The sequence below is a fragment of the Balaenoptera borealis genome (genome assembly GCF_965194805.1).
Source record: "Balaenoptera borealis genome assembly, chromosome: 17".
Lineage (NCBI taxonomy): Eukaryota > Metazoa > Chordata > Mammalia > Artiodactyla > Balaenopteridae > Balaenoptera > Balaenoptera borealis.
Window position 1 is genome coordinate 18827660 of NC_138876.1, and position 16058 is coordinate 18843717.

The window sequence follows — 16058 nt, forward strand, 5'->3', positions numbered from 1 at the left end:
CAATCTTCCTCTTTTTATGTATGAAACATATACATACATATACGCACATACATATAGTCCATAAACAGGTATATAGTTATCTGTGGTATCCACATTTCATGGGGGAGAGATGAGTAAGGAAAAAAAAAAAACGTCTTGAAAAGGCTCCTGAAGGGAAAGATAATAAAAAATAGGTTGAGAAACACTGCTCTAACTCACTGCTACCCCTCCTTCCAAAATTTTCTTTACACTGCAGTCAAGTCTTAGCTGTCATTCTTTTCTTCCAAGGAACTATGTTCCATTCTGGGTTTCTTCTATATGGAATAAATCCTGTGTGTGTGTGTGTGTGTGTGTGTGTGTGCGCGCGTGTGCGCACACCTGCACACGTGAACACACTACAACCATGTGCATGCATACATACACAGATACACTTAGGTTTACTTGATTTCTATTCATTCTTTTGGTCTCACCTCAAGCATTCCTCCCTCGGGGAAGTTTCCCTGTCATCCCCTCCCACTGTTCTACACAAATGAGAAGCACTGGTCCTTTTTTTCTTCACAGCTCTCATCTCTGTTTATAATTATACACTTCAGAGTAGAAATATGTGATGAATGTCTCTCTCCCTCTTTAGACCTTAAATCCCATGAAGGCCTAACATGATATCTGGCTCATGGTAGGTAGTCAAGAAATACTAAGTGAACAAAGAACTGTGCAGAGTTGCCCTGTCTTCTCCAGGGCTGCCAGCGCTTGACATGAGGGATGGTTCTCCGCCAAGGAAGGGCATGGAGCAGAAAAGAGGTCTGAGCTAAGGCCCTGAGAAGTGGCCTCTGGTGCTGGCAGGGCCCCCCACAGAGAGAGTGATCATCTCTCTCCGCCCACCATGCCCAATGGTGAGCAAAGGAACACTGACCCTTCCACTTCCTGTTGACTGAGAAACTGACACCTCCGCTAGAATAAGACATAGCACAGTGCATCAGACAACCCTTTTTATCCCCACATATGACTTTTCTGAACTCAATTGGAAAGGAACTACTTTTAAAATATCACAGTATGCAATTTTTTTCATATGTGTTGATTATCATCCCACCATTTGCTACTTCAGTGCCCAAACTGTCCTGGCTAAATTAATTAGGGACTTGGGATGGTTTGCCCAACCTGGCCTCTTTTGGTTCAGGAGGAAAATTCCATGGAATATACAGGTTTGTGGAAATGGGGAGGAAAGATCAAAAAGCAGGATTTTGACATTTTTCTTCTAAAAGAGAAATAGGAATTTTTGAAAGGAGAAAAAAAGAACACAATGGCCACTAATTCCTTACTCTGACTCAGATGGTTTTGTCTCCATATAAACATACAAAGAAACAAACAAACAGGGCAAAGAGGCCCCATACGTCCACATCCATCAATTCATCACAGCAGGAAACAAGAAAAGAAGCCAGGAGTCTTGAAATCCCTCTGAGAGTTGGCACAGGGTTGCGTGAACTTGAATACTGTTTCTCACAGGATTTAATTATTCCCACCAGAAAAAAATAAACTTTCCAGAAAACAGCAAGGATATCTTTTGTTTCTTATTTGTAAATATGGCTCAAATTCCTTCACAGTCTGAAGGCCGAATGGTTTCCTCTGGTAAGTGTTTGATTAAACTAACAGAAGTGGATTTTTTGTTACATCTTTCACTTGGATGATCCTGCAAGATCTAGCCCTGACCTGGGTGAGGGGCTGGTGCCAAGAATAAACATCATTTATTTGATCTTCTTCAAGCTAAGGCAGGTGAACGTGTGACCACCACAACAATTCATCTTGAATCGAATACAAATTCTCCACTCAGGAGACATGAAAGGTCATGCATCCATGAGCAGTTCACAAAGGGTTTAAGGTTTTATTGGACTATATCATCTATTGGGCTCTGCCTCATGGGTTTATAGTTTTTGAAGTAATGCAATAGGAAGCATTATGAGGACTTTGGGGTGGAGAGACCAGGTTCTAACCTAGCTCTAACATTTACAAGCTGGGTGACCTTGGGAAAAGGATTAACTGGGTCTCAGTTTCCTCATTTGCAAGGTAGGGAGAACACGACCCACCCCCCTTCAAAAGGTATAAGAACAATAAAAGAGATAATGTGTGTGAAATGCATGGGAACACAATGCAGGTGTTCAATGAGTGAATCCCTTAGCCTTTCTATAGAAGCACCGATTCACTGGATCATTCAACAAATTTGCTTCCAGTGCTTACTAAATGCCAGGAATTGTGCTGAGTACTGGGAATATAGTAGTTAAGACAGACAAGGTCCGTACATTTATGGAGCTACTGGAGACAGATAAATAATAAATGTTAAGTACTATTATCTGATTCTGATAAATGTTATGTCTTGAAAAAATAAGACAGGGTAATATGATAAAGAGTAACTGGAGGAAGACGGGTATTTAAGAAAGGCTTCCCTGAAAAATTGACATTGAATCTGAGACTTGAATGACAACAAAGGAACCAGTCATTCAGCCTGAGGCCAATGGAGTTGCAAGCAAAACAGGGTTACAGATAATGTTCTAATCAAAAGGGCCCAGATCATGTACTTTGAGGGCCATAGAAGGTGTCTGGAATTTATTGTCATTGTCATGGGAAGCCAATAAGGTTTTAACAATCAGAGTCAAGTAATTAGATTTACTTGAGGGGCAGACCTAGGCACACTCATGATGTATCTGTGAAATGTAAAAATTCTGCCCTGACTAGAGTGGAAGATAGCTACTACAGGATCAGGGAAAATGAAGTTATGATAGAGAATGTGACCCAGAAATGGGTTTAGACTTGATGTGATAAAATCAGAAAAGAGGATGTCATTAAAGGTTGCAACATGAAGCCAAGTTTAAGTGATATTCATTAGACTGTAGCCAGTGGACTATTCTGGGGAAGGAACTTTATTCCTTTTCAAAGTAGAAGAAAAGAGGTAAGAAATAGAAGTATTCCTCCTGGAATCATTTCTTCCTTCAGGATTTTAGTATTTAGCTGCTGATATGAAGTGGACTCATGTACAGAAAGGGGCTAGCATGGTGCAAGGTCAGGCATACAGAAGACACTCAATAAATTATTGTTTTTTTCTCTTCTTTCCTCCTTTCCCCATTGTGTTGAAATGAACCAGAAGTTACTGGTGTGGAATTGCTAAAGGATGAGTGAAGGGTGGCCAAAGGGAAAATGTACAGAACAACCTCTTTCAGATGAAAATACATTGCATGGGTTGACTCAACTTTTGATGGGTCCTGTATTTCATGTTCTATTCTAGAGTTGCAATGCCAAGGAAAGGTCTTCTAAGCCAGAGGTTTACAGATTTCATTTTTTAGGTAAAAGAACCTTCAAAATAAAAATAACTCCAAATTAAAAAATGGTGGTTCAAGTGAGAATTCTAATGATACTACTGCTGTTGTTCTCTAGGCCGTAAGGGGGTGGAGAGGAATATGAAATAAAATAGAAACTTATCAGCAAAGGTGTAATTAATTGTTCTCTTTTTTACGTTCATCTTGATTGAGACAAAACTGAAAACTAAGGTTATAGTTTGGGGCCTCTGGTAACATCTGTTCCCTTTTTGGTCTCTGGGGACAAATATGCTACTACGGCATGAGGAGGAGAAGGTAATTGGAAGGGAAGAAGGGAAATGGACTAGAGTAAAAATAAAATTTTCAAACAAGCTGGAGATGATGCAAAAGTCTTTTGACCAAAACACTTAAAACTCAATTCCATTTACAACTGAAGTCAAGGTGGAACCTTCCCTGGCCTACATCTCAGCAATCCCCTCCTGCAACTTAGCTGCCTGACCCACCCCCAGCAGCCTGGGTCAGCTACGAGGAGGTTGTGAGTATGAAGAGCTCTGGGAATTGGGGCTAGATCACAGACTTCTCCATCTCATCCAGAAAAGGAGCTGGGTGGATCTTATCACTCTCCCTAAGGACACATTTTCTCTGGAGTTCTTCCAGAGCTTCTAGAGAAGGAAATTTTAATACAGGCATGACAGTCTCCCCTCGTCATGGGGGAAGGGTTCCCGTTAAACGAGGCAAAGAGCTCTCCTCTGGGTCTGGAAAGGTCGAGAAGTGTTAAGAGGGGAATATGGAATTCAGTCTCTTCACTCTGGGGCCTGACCTGTCCACACACTGGTGGCCTACTTCTTAAAATTTTCCAAGCCTCATTAAAAGGTAAAATAAAAGCGAGAAATGGGACAAGCCTCTTAGATAGCCTCATCCACCAGAGGGCAGACAGCAGAAGCAGAAGAACTACAAATCTGAAGCCTGTGGAAGGAAAACCACATTCACAGAAAGATAGACAAAAGAAAAGGCAGAGGACTTTGTACCAGATGAAGGAACAAGATAAAACCCCAGAAAAACAATTAAATGAAGTGGAGATAGGCAACCTTCCAGAAAAAGAATTCAGAATAATGAGAGTGAAGATGATACAGAACCTCGGAAAACGAATGGAGGCAAAGATCGAGAAGATGCAAGAAATGCTTAACAAAGACCTAGAAGAATTAAAGAACAAACAAACAGAGATGAACAATACAATAACTGAAATGAAAAATACACTAGAAGGAATCAATAGCAGAATAACTGAAGCAGAAGAACGGATAAGTGACCTGGGAGACAGAATGGTGGAATTCACTGCCATGGAACAGAATAAATAAAAAAGAATGAAAAGAAATGAAGACAGCCTAAGAGACCTCTGGGACATCTTAAACGCAACAACATTCGCATTACAAGGGTCCCAGAAGGAGGAGAGAGAAAGGACCTGAGAAAATATTTAAAGAGATTATAGTCAAAAACTTCCCTAACATGGGAAAAGAAAATAGCCACCCAAGTCCAGGAAGCACAGAGAGTACCAGGCAGGATAAACCCAAGGAGAAACACGCCTAGACACATAGTAATCAAATTGACAAAAATTCAAGACAAAGAAAAATTATTGAAAGCAACAAGGGAAAAATGACAAATAACATACAAGGGAACTCCCATAAGGTTAAAAGCTGATTTCTCAGCAGAAACTCTACAAGCCAGAAGGAGCAGCATGATATATTTAAAGTGATGAAAGGGAAAAGCCTACAACCAATATTACTCTACCCGGCAAGGATCTCATTCAGATTCGACAGAAAAATCAAAAGCTTTACAGACAAGCAAAAGCTAAGAGAATTCAGTACCACCAAACCAGCTCTACAACAAATGCTAAAGGAACTTCTCTAAGTGGGAAACACAAGAGAAGAAAAAGACCTACAAAAACAAACCCATAACAATTAGAAAATGGTAATAGGAACATAGATATCAATAACTACCTTAAACGTGAATGGATTAAATGCCCCAACCAAAAGACACAGACTAGCTGAATGGATAGAAAAACAAGACCCATATATATGCTGTCTATAAGAGACGACTTCACACCTAGGGACACATACAGACTGAAAATGAGGGGATGGAAAAAGATATTCCATGCAAATGGAAATCAAAAGAAAGCTGGAGTAGCAATACTCATATCAGATAAAATAGACTTTAAAATAAAGAATGTTGCAAGAGACAAGGAAAGACACTACATAATGATCAAGGGATCAATCCAAGAAGAAGATATAACAATTATAAATATATATGCACCCAACACAGGAGCACCTCAATACATAAGGCAACTGCTAACAGTTATAAAAGAGGAAATCAACAATAACATGATAATAGTGGGGGACTTTAACACCTCACTTACACCAATGGACAGATTATCCAGACACAAAATTAATAAGGAAACACAAGCTTTAAATGACAAAATAGACCAGATAGATTTAAATGATATTTATAGGACATTCCATGCAAAAACAGCAGATTACACTTTCTTCTCAAGTGCACATGGAACATTCTCCAGGATAGATCACATCTTGGGTCACAAATCAAGCCTCGGAAAATTTAAGAAAATTGAAATCATATCAAGCATCTTTTCTGACCACAACGCTATGAGATTAGAAATCAATTACAGGGAGAAAAACGTAAAAAACACAAACACATGGAGGTTAAACAATACGTTACTAAATAACCAAGAGATCACTGAAGAAATCAAAGAGGAAATCAAAAAATACCTAGAGACAAAGGACAATGAAAACACGACTATCCAAAACCTACAGGATGCAGCAAAAGCAGTTCTAAGAGCGAAGTTTATAGCAATACACGCCTACCTCAAGAAACAAGAAAAATCCCAAATAAACAATCTAAACTTACACCTAAAGGAACTAGAGAAAGAAGAACAAGGAAAACCCAAAGTTAGTAGAAGGAAAGAAATCATAAAGATCAGAGCAGAAATAAATGAAATAGAAACAAAGAAAACAATAGCAAAGATCAATAAAGGTAAAAGCTGGTTCTTTGCGAAGAAAAACAAAATTGATAAAACTTTAGCCAGACTCATCAAAAAAAAGAGGGAGAGGACTCAAATCAATAAAGTTAGAAATGAAAAAGAAGTTACAACAGACCACAGAAATACAAAGCATCATAAGGGACTACTGCAAGCAACCTAAGCCAATAAAATGGACAACCTGGGAGAAATGGACAAATTCTTAGAAAGGTATAACCTTCCAAGGCTGAACCAGGAAGAAATAGAAAATATGAACAGACCAATCACAAGTAATGAAATTGAAACTGTGATTAAAAATCTTCCAACAAACAAAAGTCCAGGACCAGATGGCTTCACAGGTGAATTCTGTCAAACATTTAAGAAGAGCTAACACCTATCCTTCTCAAACTCTTCCAAAAAATTGCAGGGAAGGAACACTCCCAAACTCATTCTATGAGGTCACCATCACCCTGATACCAAAACCAGACAAAGATACTACAAAAAAAGAAAATTACAGACCAATATCACTGATGAATAGAGATGCAAAAATCCTCAACAAAATACTAGCACAGAGAATCCAACAACACATTAAAAGGATCATTCACCATGGTCAAGTGGGATTTATCCCAGGGATGCAAGGATTCTTCAATATACGCAACTCAATCAATGTGATACACCATATTAACAAATTGAAGAATAAAAACCATATGATCATCTCAATAGATGCAGATAAAGCTTTTGACAAAATTCAACACCCATTTATGATAAAAACTCTCCAGAAAGTGGGCATAGAGGGAAGCTACCTCAACAGAATAAAGGCCATATACAACAAACCCACAGCAAATGTCATTCTCAATGGTGAAAAACTGAAAGCATTTCCTCTAAGATCAGGAACAAGACAAGGATGTCTACTCTCACCACTATTATTCAGCATGGTTTTGGATGTCATAGCCATGGCAATCAGAGAAGAAAAAGAAATAAAAGGAATACAAATTGGAAAAGAAGAAGTAAAACTGTCACTGTTTGCAGATGACATACTACACATAGAAAATCCTAAAATCCTACACATAGAAAATCATAATCTTTAGGATTAGCTACTAGAGCTAATCAATGAATTTGGTAAAGTTGCAGGATACAAAATTAATGCACAGAAATCTCCTGCATTCCTATACGCTAACAACGAAAGATCAGAAAGAGAAATTAAGGAAACAATCCCATTCACCACTGCAACCAAAAGAATAAAATACCTAGGTATAAACCTACCTAAGGAGGTAAAAGACCTGTACTCAGAAAACTATAAGACACTGATGAAAGATGACACAAACGGAGAGATATACCATGTTCTTGGATTGGAAGAATCGATATTGTGAAAATGACTATACTACCCAAGGCAATCTACATATTCAGTGCAATCCCTATCAAATTACCAGTGGCATTTTTTACAGAACTAGGACAAAAATTCTTAAAATTTGTATGGAGACACAAAAGACCCCGAATACCCAAACAGTCTTGAGGGGAAAAAACAGAGCTGGCGAATCAGACTCCCTGACTTCAGACTATACTACAAAGCTATAGTAATCAAGACAATATGGTACTGGCACAAAAACAGAAATATAGATCAATGGAACAGGATAGACAGCCCAGGGATAAACCCACGCACCTATGGTCAACTAATCTATGACAAAGGAGGCAAGGATATACAATGGAGAAAAGATAGTCTCTTCAATAAGTGGTGCTGGGAAAACTGGACAGCTACATATAAAGGAATGAAACTAGAACACTCCCTAACACCATACACAAAAATAAACTCAAAATGGATTAGAGACCTAAATGTAAGACCAGACATTATAAAACTCTTAGAGGAAAACATAGGAAGAACACTCCTTGACATAAATCACAGCAAGATCTTTTTTGATCCACCTCCTAGAGTAATGGAAATAAAAACAAAAATAAACAAATGGGACCTAAGGAAACTTAAAAGCTTTTGCAAAGCAAAGGAAACTACAAACAAGACGAAAACACAACCCTGAGAATGGGAGAAAATATTTGCAAACGAATCAACCAACAAAGGATTAACCTCCAAAATATATACACAGCTCATGCAACTCAATATTAAAAAACAAACAATCCAATCAAAAAATGGGCAGAAGATCTAAATAGACATTTCTCCAAAGAAGACATACAGATGGCCAAGAAGCACATGAACAGCTGCTCAACATCACTAATTATTAGAGAAATGAAAATCAAAACCACAATGAGGTACTACCTCACACCAGTTAGAATGGGCATCATCAGAAAATCTACAAACAATAAATGTTGGAGAGGGTGTGGAGAAAAGGGAACCCTCTTGCACTGTTGGTGGGAATGTAAATTGATACAGCCACTATGGAGAACAGTATGGAGGTTCCTTAAAAACTAAAAATAGAATTACCATATGACCCAGCAATCCCACTACAGGCATATACCCAGAGAAAACCATAATTCAAAAAGACACATACACCCCAATGTCCATTGCAGCACTATTTACAATAGCCAGGTCATGGAAGCAACCTAAATGTCCATTGACAGACGAATGGTTAAAGAAGTTGTGGTACATATATACAATGGAATATTACTCAGCCATAAAAAGGAACGAAATTGGGTCATTTGAAGAGACGTGGATGGATCTAGAGACTGTCATACAGAGTGAAGTAAGTCAGAAAGAGAAAAACAAATATCGTATATTAACGCATGTATGTGGAACCTAGAGAAATGGTACAGATGAACCGGTTTGCTGGGCAGAAATGGAGACACAGATGTAGAGAACAAACGTAGGGACACCAAGGGGGGAAAGTGGAGGTGGTGGTGGGGTGGTGGTGGGATGAATTGGGCAATTGGGATTTACATGTATACACTGATGTGTATAAAATGGATGACTAATAAGAACCTGCTGTATAAAAAAATAAATAAAATAAAATTCAAAAATTAAAAAAAAAAGCGAGAAATGGTAAACTTACAAAAACTAGTTACAAAACGATTTCTGCTTTGGCAAGGAAAGCAGAGAAATTAAGCAGCCACAGAAAGTAGAAAAATTCCACTGGACGGAAAGATCACAAAGGCCCAGATGTAAAGCTTTGTCTACATTGGAAAGTAGGAGAAAACGAGGGCTGAGACCTGAGACGTGAGCCTGGTCTTCCGTGTAGAGACTGCCATGGAAGGCAAAGTGGGACACTTTTCACTGTCCTGGGTCAGCTCTTGCCAGTCAGAGGTGCTAAAAGGAGGCTTCTGACCAGATGGGCAATTTCTACCACCCAGACCAAGCAGGTCGATCACTGCCCAAGTCACCAGATCCTTCCCCAGGGCAGGCTCTTGTATGGTCACCCCCGCTGCGCACCACCTTCCCCCCAACTGAGCTCCACACCACCAGACACGCTGCCCTGAAGTTCAAGAGCAGCAGCGATGTGACAGGTTGGTGGTAACAAGCCTCCAGGATTGGGTTATAGGAGCGGTCCCTGACCTTTTTGGCACCAGGGACCGGTTTCGTGGAAGACAATTTTTCCATGGACCAGGGCAGGGGTGGTAACACGGGGAGCGATGGGGAGCGACGGGGGGCGGCAGATGAAGCTTCGCATACTCACCCGCCGCTCACCTCCTGCTGTGCGGCCCGGTTCCTAAGAGGCCACGGACCAGCACCGGTCTGCGGCCTGGGAGTTGGGGACCCCTGGGTTATACAAAGGGCTTTTTATATAAGTTATTCTATAACAAATACATATGGTAAATATAGGAAATTATTCAGTGTTTTCTATAACAAAGTAATGGATTTAAATGAACATACACAAGTAAATTACATGGAATTCCGAGCATGGTATCCCTGTCATCTTCATTTAACCAATAGTACAATTCAAAAATATCTCAATACAGTCATTCTAATACAGAATTTGATCAAAAGCAGGTTTTTAGAACAGGGCTATATTTAAAGATTTCATTTCAGTGATAAATGTTGTGTTAGATAATTTAAACAGATTTTTTTTCCCCAGCTGGATTTCCCAGCATTTTTAGTATGCTAATGTGCTTTTTGTAGATTTCTAAGAGGGGAATAAACTGTGCAGCAGTTGAAAACTGTTTTGATCACAGAACCTCAGGACAGGATATTTTGCTGGACCAGACAGCTGTATAATACAATTTTGGAAACGCTGTTCTACTGAATTCTGTACTGCCCTACAACATATGAAAACCATTGTACACCCCACTGAGAAACTAAGAGTATAAGCTGTATGAAGTGTTAGCTTCTGAAATTGACAAAAGTGTATCAGGTTACCCATCTATCAGGGTATGTACATTCAGAAGTTAATTAAGAAATCAACTGACAATGTCTAGAACAGTTATGCATGTTAATCAATAAAGATGGACTAAAATCAATGAAATACACCTGGCTAAGCAAAACAAGGTCTTTAGCTGCAATGTAAATCCATTGCTTTCCCCAAAGGAAGTAGGCTTCAAGCCCCATGCAAGTGAGTGCACGCTCAGAACCAAAGCACGCTGCCAGAAATAATTTATACTGAGGTACTTTACTGTGGGAATAAAATATAAAACTCTTCCCACAGCCAAGAGTTCCATTAGAAAATGAAAAATTCAGCCTCAGCGCAGATACAAATGCTCCTGGCCAACTTTCCTACTCTGGGTTTGTTTGGTGCTGTGCCCACTGCAATACTGAGGATGTAGGAAGGGCCTCTAATACAGATGGACTTAGCCAACAAGGCTTCTGTAACTTACCCAGAACACAAGACACAGGAAGCCTGTGCCTCCCTGTATGAAGGAGGTGTTCAAATCAGGGGGCAGAGTCAACCCTGAATCCTACCAGCATCGGTTACCCGACTGGCCGTAATCTCTGCTCTGTGCTCCCTTGAGCTGGTCTCGGCTGCCCACCTCTCTTTTCTAGTAGGTAAACCATTGCCAGAGGGTAAGTGCTGGAAACCAGAGCTGTGGAGATCCAAACCATGCCATTGCTTCACTGGTTTACTGCTCTAGGAAAAGGACTGAGGGGAGAGGATGAAAGTATTGAAGAAATAAAGGGGGGGGAATAACCTGTGGCTTTCAAGTCTTCTGCATCCTCCCATGGTCCCAGATAATCAAGAGATAAATACCCTCTGTGAAATATTTTACAGATGACAGAACAAAACTGTGCTAGATAAAGGTGTTTTGAAGCAGAAAACCAGTGCTCTCAATATCCTCTTATACCATATTTCTTTACAAATAAAAACAATGTGTATATATATACTTATATGTATACATATATATATATGTATACATACATAGAAGAAATCTGGAAGAATATAAATCAAAATGTTAACAGTGATACACTTTAATGTATGTCAATTATACTTCAAAAGAGCTGCTTAAAAATGTAAAGAGTGGTTATCTCTAAGCTAGGAAAGATTATAGGCAGTTATTTTTTTTTCTGCCTGTGTGTATTTTCCAAATTTTCTGACTTTAATATTCATTTATAATAATATTCATAATATTATTCATTACTTTAATAATAATATTCATTACTTTAATACTAAAAATGTGTAAAAATTATTTTCAAAAATCTTACACAATTCACTCAGTTTCTTGATGTTTGTGTAGTTCTTTGTACTTTATCAAGTGTTTCGACATATTTAATCCATAAAACAGCAGAATGAAATATGATTATCATTTCAGAGAGGAGGAAACAGGCTCTGAGATGTTACAGAACTTGTTCAAAGAGCTAGTAAGTAGTAAAAACCAATAAAAGAATCCAGATCTCCTCTTCCAAACTCCACAACTTTTGTTCTCTTTTTCTCACTATTTACTGTTTCTTGTGTCTTGGCTGCTTAAACACCACAAGTATGTACTTTGAACAAAAGCAGTAGAGTTACTGTATAAGATTTAAGCAAAAAGAAACTTTTTTTCAAATTCAGTATTGGTTCAGGAGAGAAAATGTAAAATACCGAGGGAGGTTTGGAGACCAAGAAGGCAATAGTCCGAGCGACAGAAAAACTTATCCTTTTAGTTGCTACCTCATACGCTCTTGGCTTCATTTCACCCCCATTCAGAAAGGGAAAAGGAAATGACAAAAATGGGACCAAAACACGCAGGGAGAGAAAGTATAGATGGCACCAAACAATGAAATAAAGCGAGAAGCATTTAGACACTGCTGTACTGGAGGTACCTTCATTCCTGCTGCAGCTGCTGGGCCACTGGGATCCACGGCCTGGATGTGGCATGGCTTACTGCCTCGCACCACAAAGCCCCAGCCTACTGCGTCACCAACAATCTAGAGAGGAAAACCACAATTAGCCATCAGCAGACGGTCCCTGGCAGTGTGCCCGCCCTTCCAAGACAGAGAAAAGCCAGGACTAAAGGCATGCCAGGAGACACCTCTTCTCCACTTCACCTCTGCCCTGTCAGGGGAACGGGACTCTTCTATCACAAACACAGGCTTATATCTCTGTGCGGAAAACATGGTCAAGAAACACCTGTTTGGCAGAAAGAAGCTTCTTCTGTGAGGTCACTACTCAATAAATAACTGGCAGATGGCCTCTTTCTTAGGCTGCTATGCAGTTGAATATCAGACTCAAATAAAGTCTGAAGATCTTAAAAATACTGTTGAAATTTCCCTCCAGATCCAATTTCTCTTCCCCTGCATCCAAAGGATACTTTCCTGATGATCTTGCTACGTCACTGAACTTTTTTTTAAAATTTTTATTGGAGTATAGTTGCTTGACAACCATTGAACTTTAAAGTAACCATTTAAATTACTAATGGGGGGAACCATGAAGAGTCTTGGCTCTCCTGAAACACAGTTTTCTGTACCAAGAAAAGACAGTGAAAAAGTACATAAAGTTCACAATTTACAAGTCGACTCTGGTCCAAAAGTTGTTTGAAACTGGAGGGTGACTTTCCTTATAGAATCATAATTAGAATTGCCAGTTACATTCTCTGGGCAGCTCCCAGACATGTCTCTAATACATACCCCAACTGAAATAGAGATGACAGCCATTCACAGTCAATTACTAGCAATGCTGGCATTGATATTTAAAACCTAAAAGAAATACAGCTAAAAAATGCAATCCAAAGTCTCTTGAATGCTGGAGACTGAGGAAAAGCAGGGAAGCAAATGAAATTTTTGTGACCATTCTCAAAAAGACTTTTAGGGCAGGTTTTAGTGTCGATGAACTCTTATTAGTTTTTGCTTGTCTGAGAAGTTCTTTATTAGGTACTTCATTGGCTTTAGGGTTTGCTGCTATTAGTTCATTATACCTAATTGCACTTCCAAATGTCCAGTTTACCTTTTCCCTGATACAGACATATTACCAGTGCTTTTTTCATATTGACTGGCTAGGACTGGACCCATCCTGTTTTAATTCCTTAGGGCTCAGAACGTGAAGTAGTCCTCGACAAATGTTCGTAGCACAAATGAGCGTGGAAAGCTTTTTCCCCACCCTGAGGTATTAAAACAAAAATTAGAAGACTAAAGGAAAGATGAGAAGTATTTTAAAGAAGATGTCAATGTAGATGTGAGGAGACAAAGAGACAGAGGCAAGTCAACAGGAAGTGGGTGAGGTGATGTCAAGCAGAGAACGTGGATTCTGTTTGAAGAAGACCAGTGGGGGACTTCCCTAGTGGTCCAGCGGTTAAGACGCCATACTTCCACTGCAGGAGGAATGGGTCCGATCCCTGGTCAGGGAAGTTCCACATGCCTCAGGGTGAGGCCAAAAAAAAAAAGAAAAGAAAAGAATACCAGTGGGACCCTAGGAGTAGAAGGAAGGCTGAAGGACCTCCAAGAAAGGGCAGGTGGTCAGGAGGTGCTCACAGGTAGGCAGTGTGCCCAAATCAGGTGCTTGTATAACTCAAGGCACGATAACATTGTCAAAAGCATCATTCCTTATGGTAGAACAATCTATGCCATGGTTTTCTCTATCTTAAGACTTCCCTCATGTCTTAAATAATTTTTAGAATTAACTATAATGCAGAAGGGATTACTAGCATTATTTGTTCTACCATCTGCCTTTGAATCGGTCATTATATTAGAGTAAGTACATAATGGAAATCTTTTTTTTAAGGACACATCAAAAGGAATTTTAAATGCTGTATTAATAATAAATTATGCCAAGTCCTAATGCGTTTTAGTGCCTAAAGGTCAAGAAAGTCTACTATTATAATCATGCTCAAAACAAAAGGGAAATCGGGAGAAGCTTGTCAATTCCGTCCCTAAGCTACATATGGACACCCTGCCATGTTGATATGGCCCAGACAAACGAGCAGCACGGGAGAAAAACCAAATGATGAGCCTACCGTGAATGTCTTCCTCGCATACGGAGCCCCAGGAGTCAGGAGTTCCTCCGAAGTGACAGGTCTTTTTAACACTGTAAGACAGACACAGTGTCAAGGTACAGACCCTTCCGAGCCCTCTGTCCTTTCATTCAGCAGATATTTACCGAATGCCTCATGTGTGACATCAGTGACCAAAAGTGGCAAAGATCCCTGCCTCCCAGTTTATAGTCTAGCTGCACAGAGGCAGAAAATATTAGCAACCATAAATAACCCTAAACCTAACTTACAGAGCTACAGAAAGCAGAGACGGGAGCAGGGGAAGGGGAAGCAAGAGTGCCAGGGGTGGGGTAAGGAGCGGCTTGACATTTTTCTATAAGGGAAAAGACCACATTTTCTAGTTCCTGAATTTCTTTCTCTTAGACCTTGATGTGCATTCAACATGTCAAAATTAAGAGAAATCCTTAAAGATGTTAAAAAAAAAAAGAGAGAGAAATCCTGACTCTGGCCGTCTGATAACCGTTTCCACCCCATACAATCCTCTCCCCCATCATACCATACATGTCCCATTCACCAAAGCCTCACGGATTTCCTCATTAATACCCCAGATTGCGCATACGCACTGCCTTTTGCCTTGAATCATAACACTGGGGAGCTTTTCTGCATAATTAACATGTGCTAGGCACTATGTTAGGCGCTTTAAATATATTCTATTATTTAATCATCACAAGAACTAAAGGGTTCATTTCATCCTTATCCCTATGCTATTAGGGAGGAAACAGAAGCTGAGAAAAGTTAAATATCTTGCGTCCAAGGCCTCAGAGTCAACGGGAAGTAGAATTAAGATTTAAACTCAAGCGTTTGGTGCCACTGCCCGTTCTCAGAAGAAAGGGCGCAGAAGCTCCAAAAGGTCACTGTGTGTTGTGTTCCTAAGACACGTGTCCCCATCAGATCACTGCTGTGGGCTACCAAGATGGCAAAGATTGCAGTCAATTCCTGACTTGCGACTGCCTAAACACCCACCAAAAATGAACTTCCCCCTCCATCCTGTGCTAAGAACTGGACAAGGGACTGCCATGGCCACCCAGAGCAGCCAGTGGGTTGGGGGACAGGGACCATCCTATCCCAGTTATAGAGACATCATGAACTTGAGCCCACAAAGAACCTGAAAGGACCAGGGCTAGGAGCTTAACCTGGCAAAGTGCCAGCCTCCAATTCCCTTTGCTGGTGGCCTTCAGAGGTCAGATGCCAGTCCTGGAACAAGTGTGCAGCAGAAAATAAAAGGCAGCCTGGGGGTGAGGCCTGGAGGATCCACCAGGCAGCTGGGCCCTAAGAAGCACCTTCTCAGTCAAAGGCAACGAAGTGCTTCTTGTTGAGATGACACGTGGCTGGGACTATTACTTTTGCTTTCAGAAACCTCATAAAAGAGAACATGAATTTATGCTCCCTCCAAGGAGGGAGAAGGTTGAATATCAAGA

The 16058-nt window shown here is 40.0% G+C and overlaps 1 protein-coding gene across 9 annotated transcripts in view; it reads right to left on the minus strand.

Annotated features, from left to right (window-relative positions):
* Positions 1-16058, minus strand: part of DEPTOR (DEP domain containing MTOR interacting protein) — a 196361-nt gene that overhangs the window by 76128 nt on the left and 104175 nt on the right. For 5 of the 9 annotated variants that reach the window (XR_014236526.1, XR_014236527.1, XR_014236528.1 and 2 more), the window contains exons 7-9: positions 14605-14675; positions 12479-12583; positions 9924-10006 (exon numbers count right to left, since the gene is read on the minus strand). Coding sequence is in view for 4 of the 9 variants with exons in the window: in XM_082364387.1 (XP_082220513.1) it covers positions 9924-10006; positions 12479-12583; positions 14605-14675 (259 nt within the window). In the remaining 5 variants the exon portion in view is untranslated. The remainder of the gene's footprint in view (positions 1-9923; positions 10007-12478; positions 12584-14604; positions 14676-16058) is intronic. The other 4 variants (XR_014236529.1, XM_082364388.1, XM_082364389.1 and 1 more) reach the window with 1 other exon arrangement.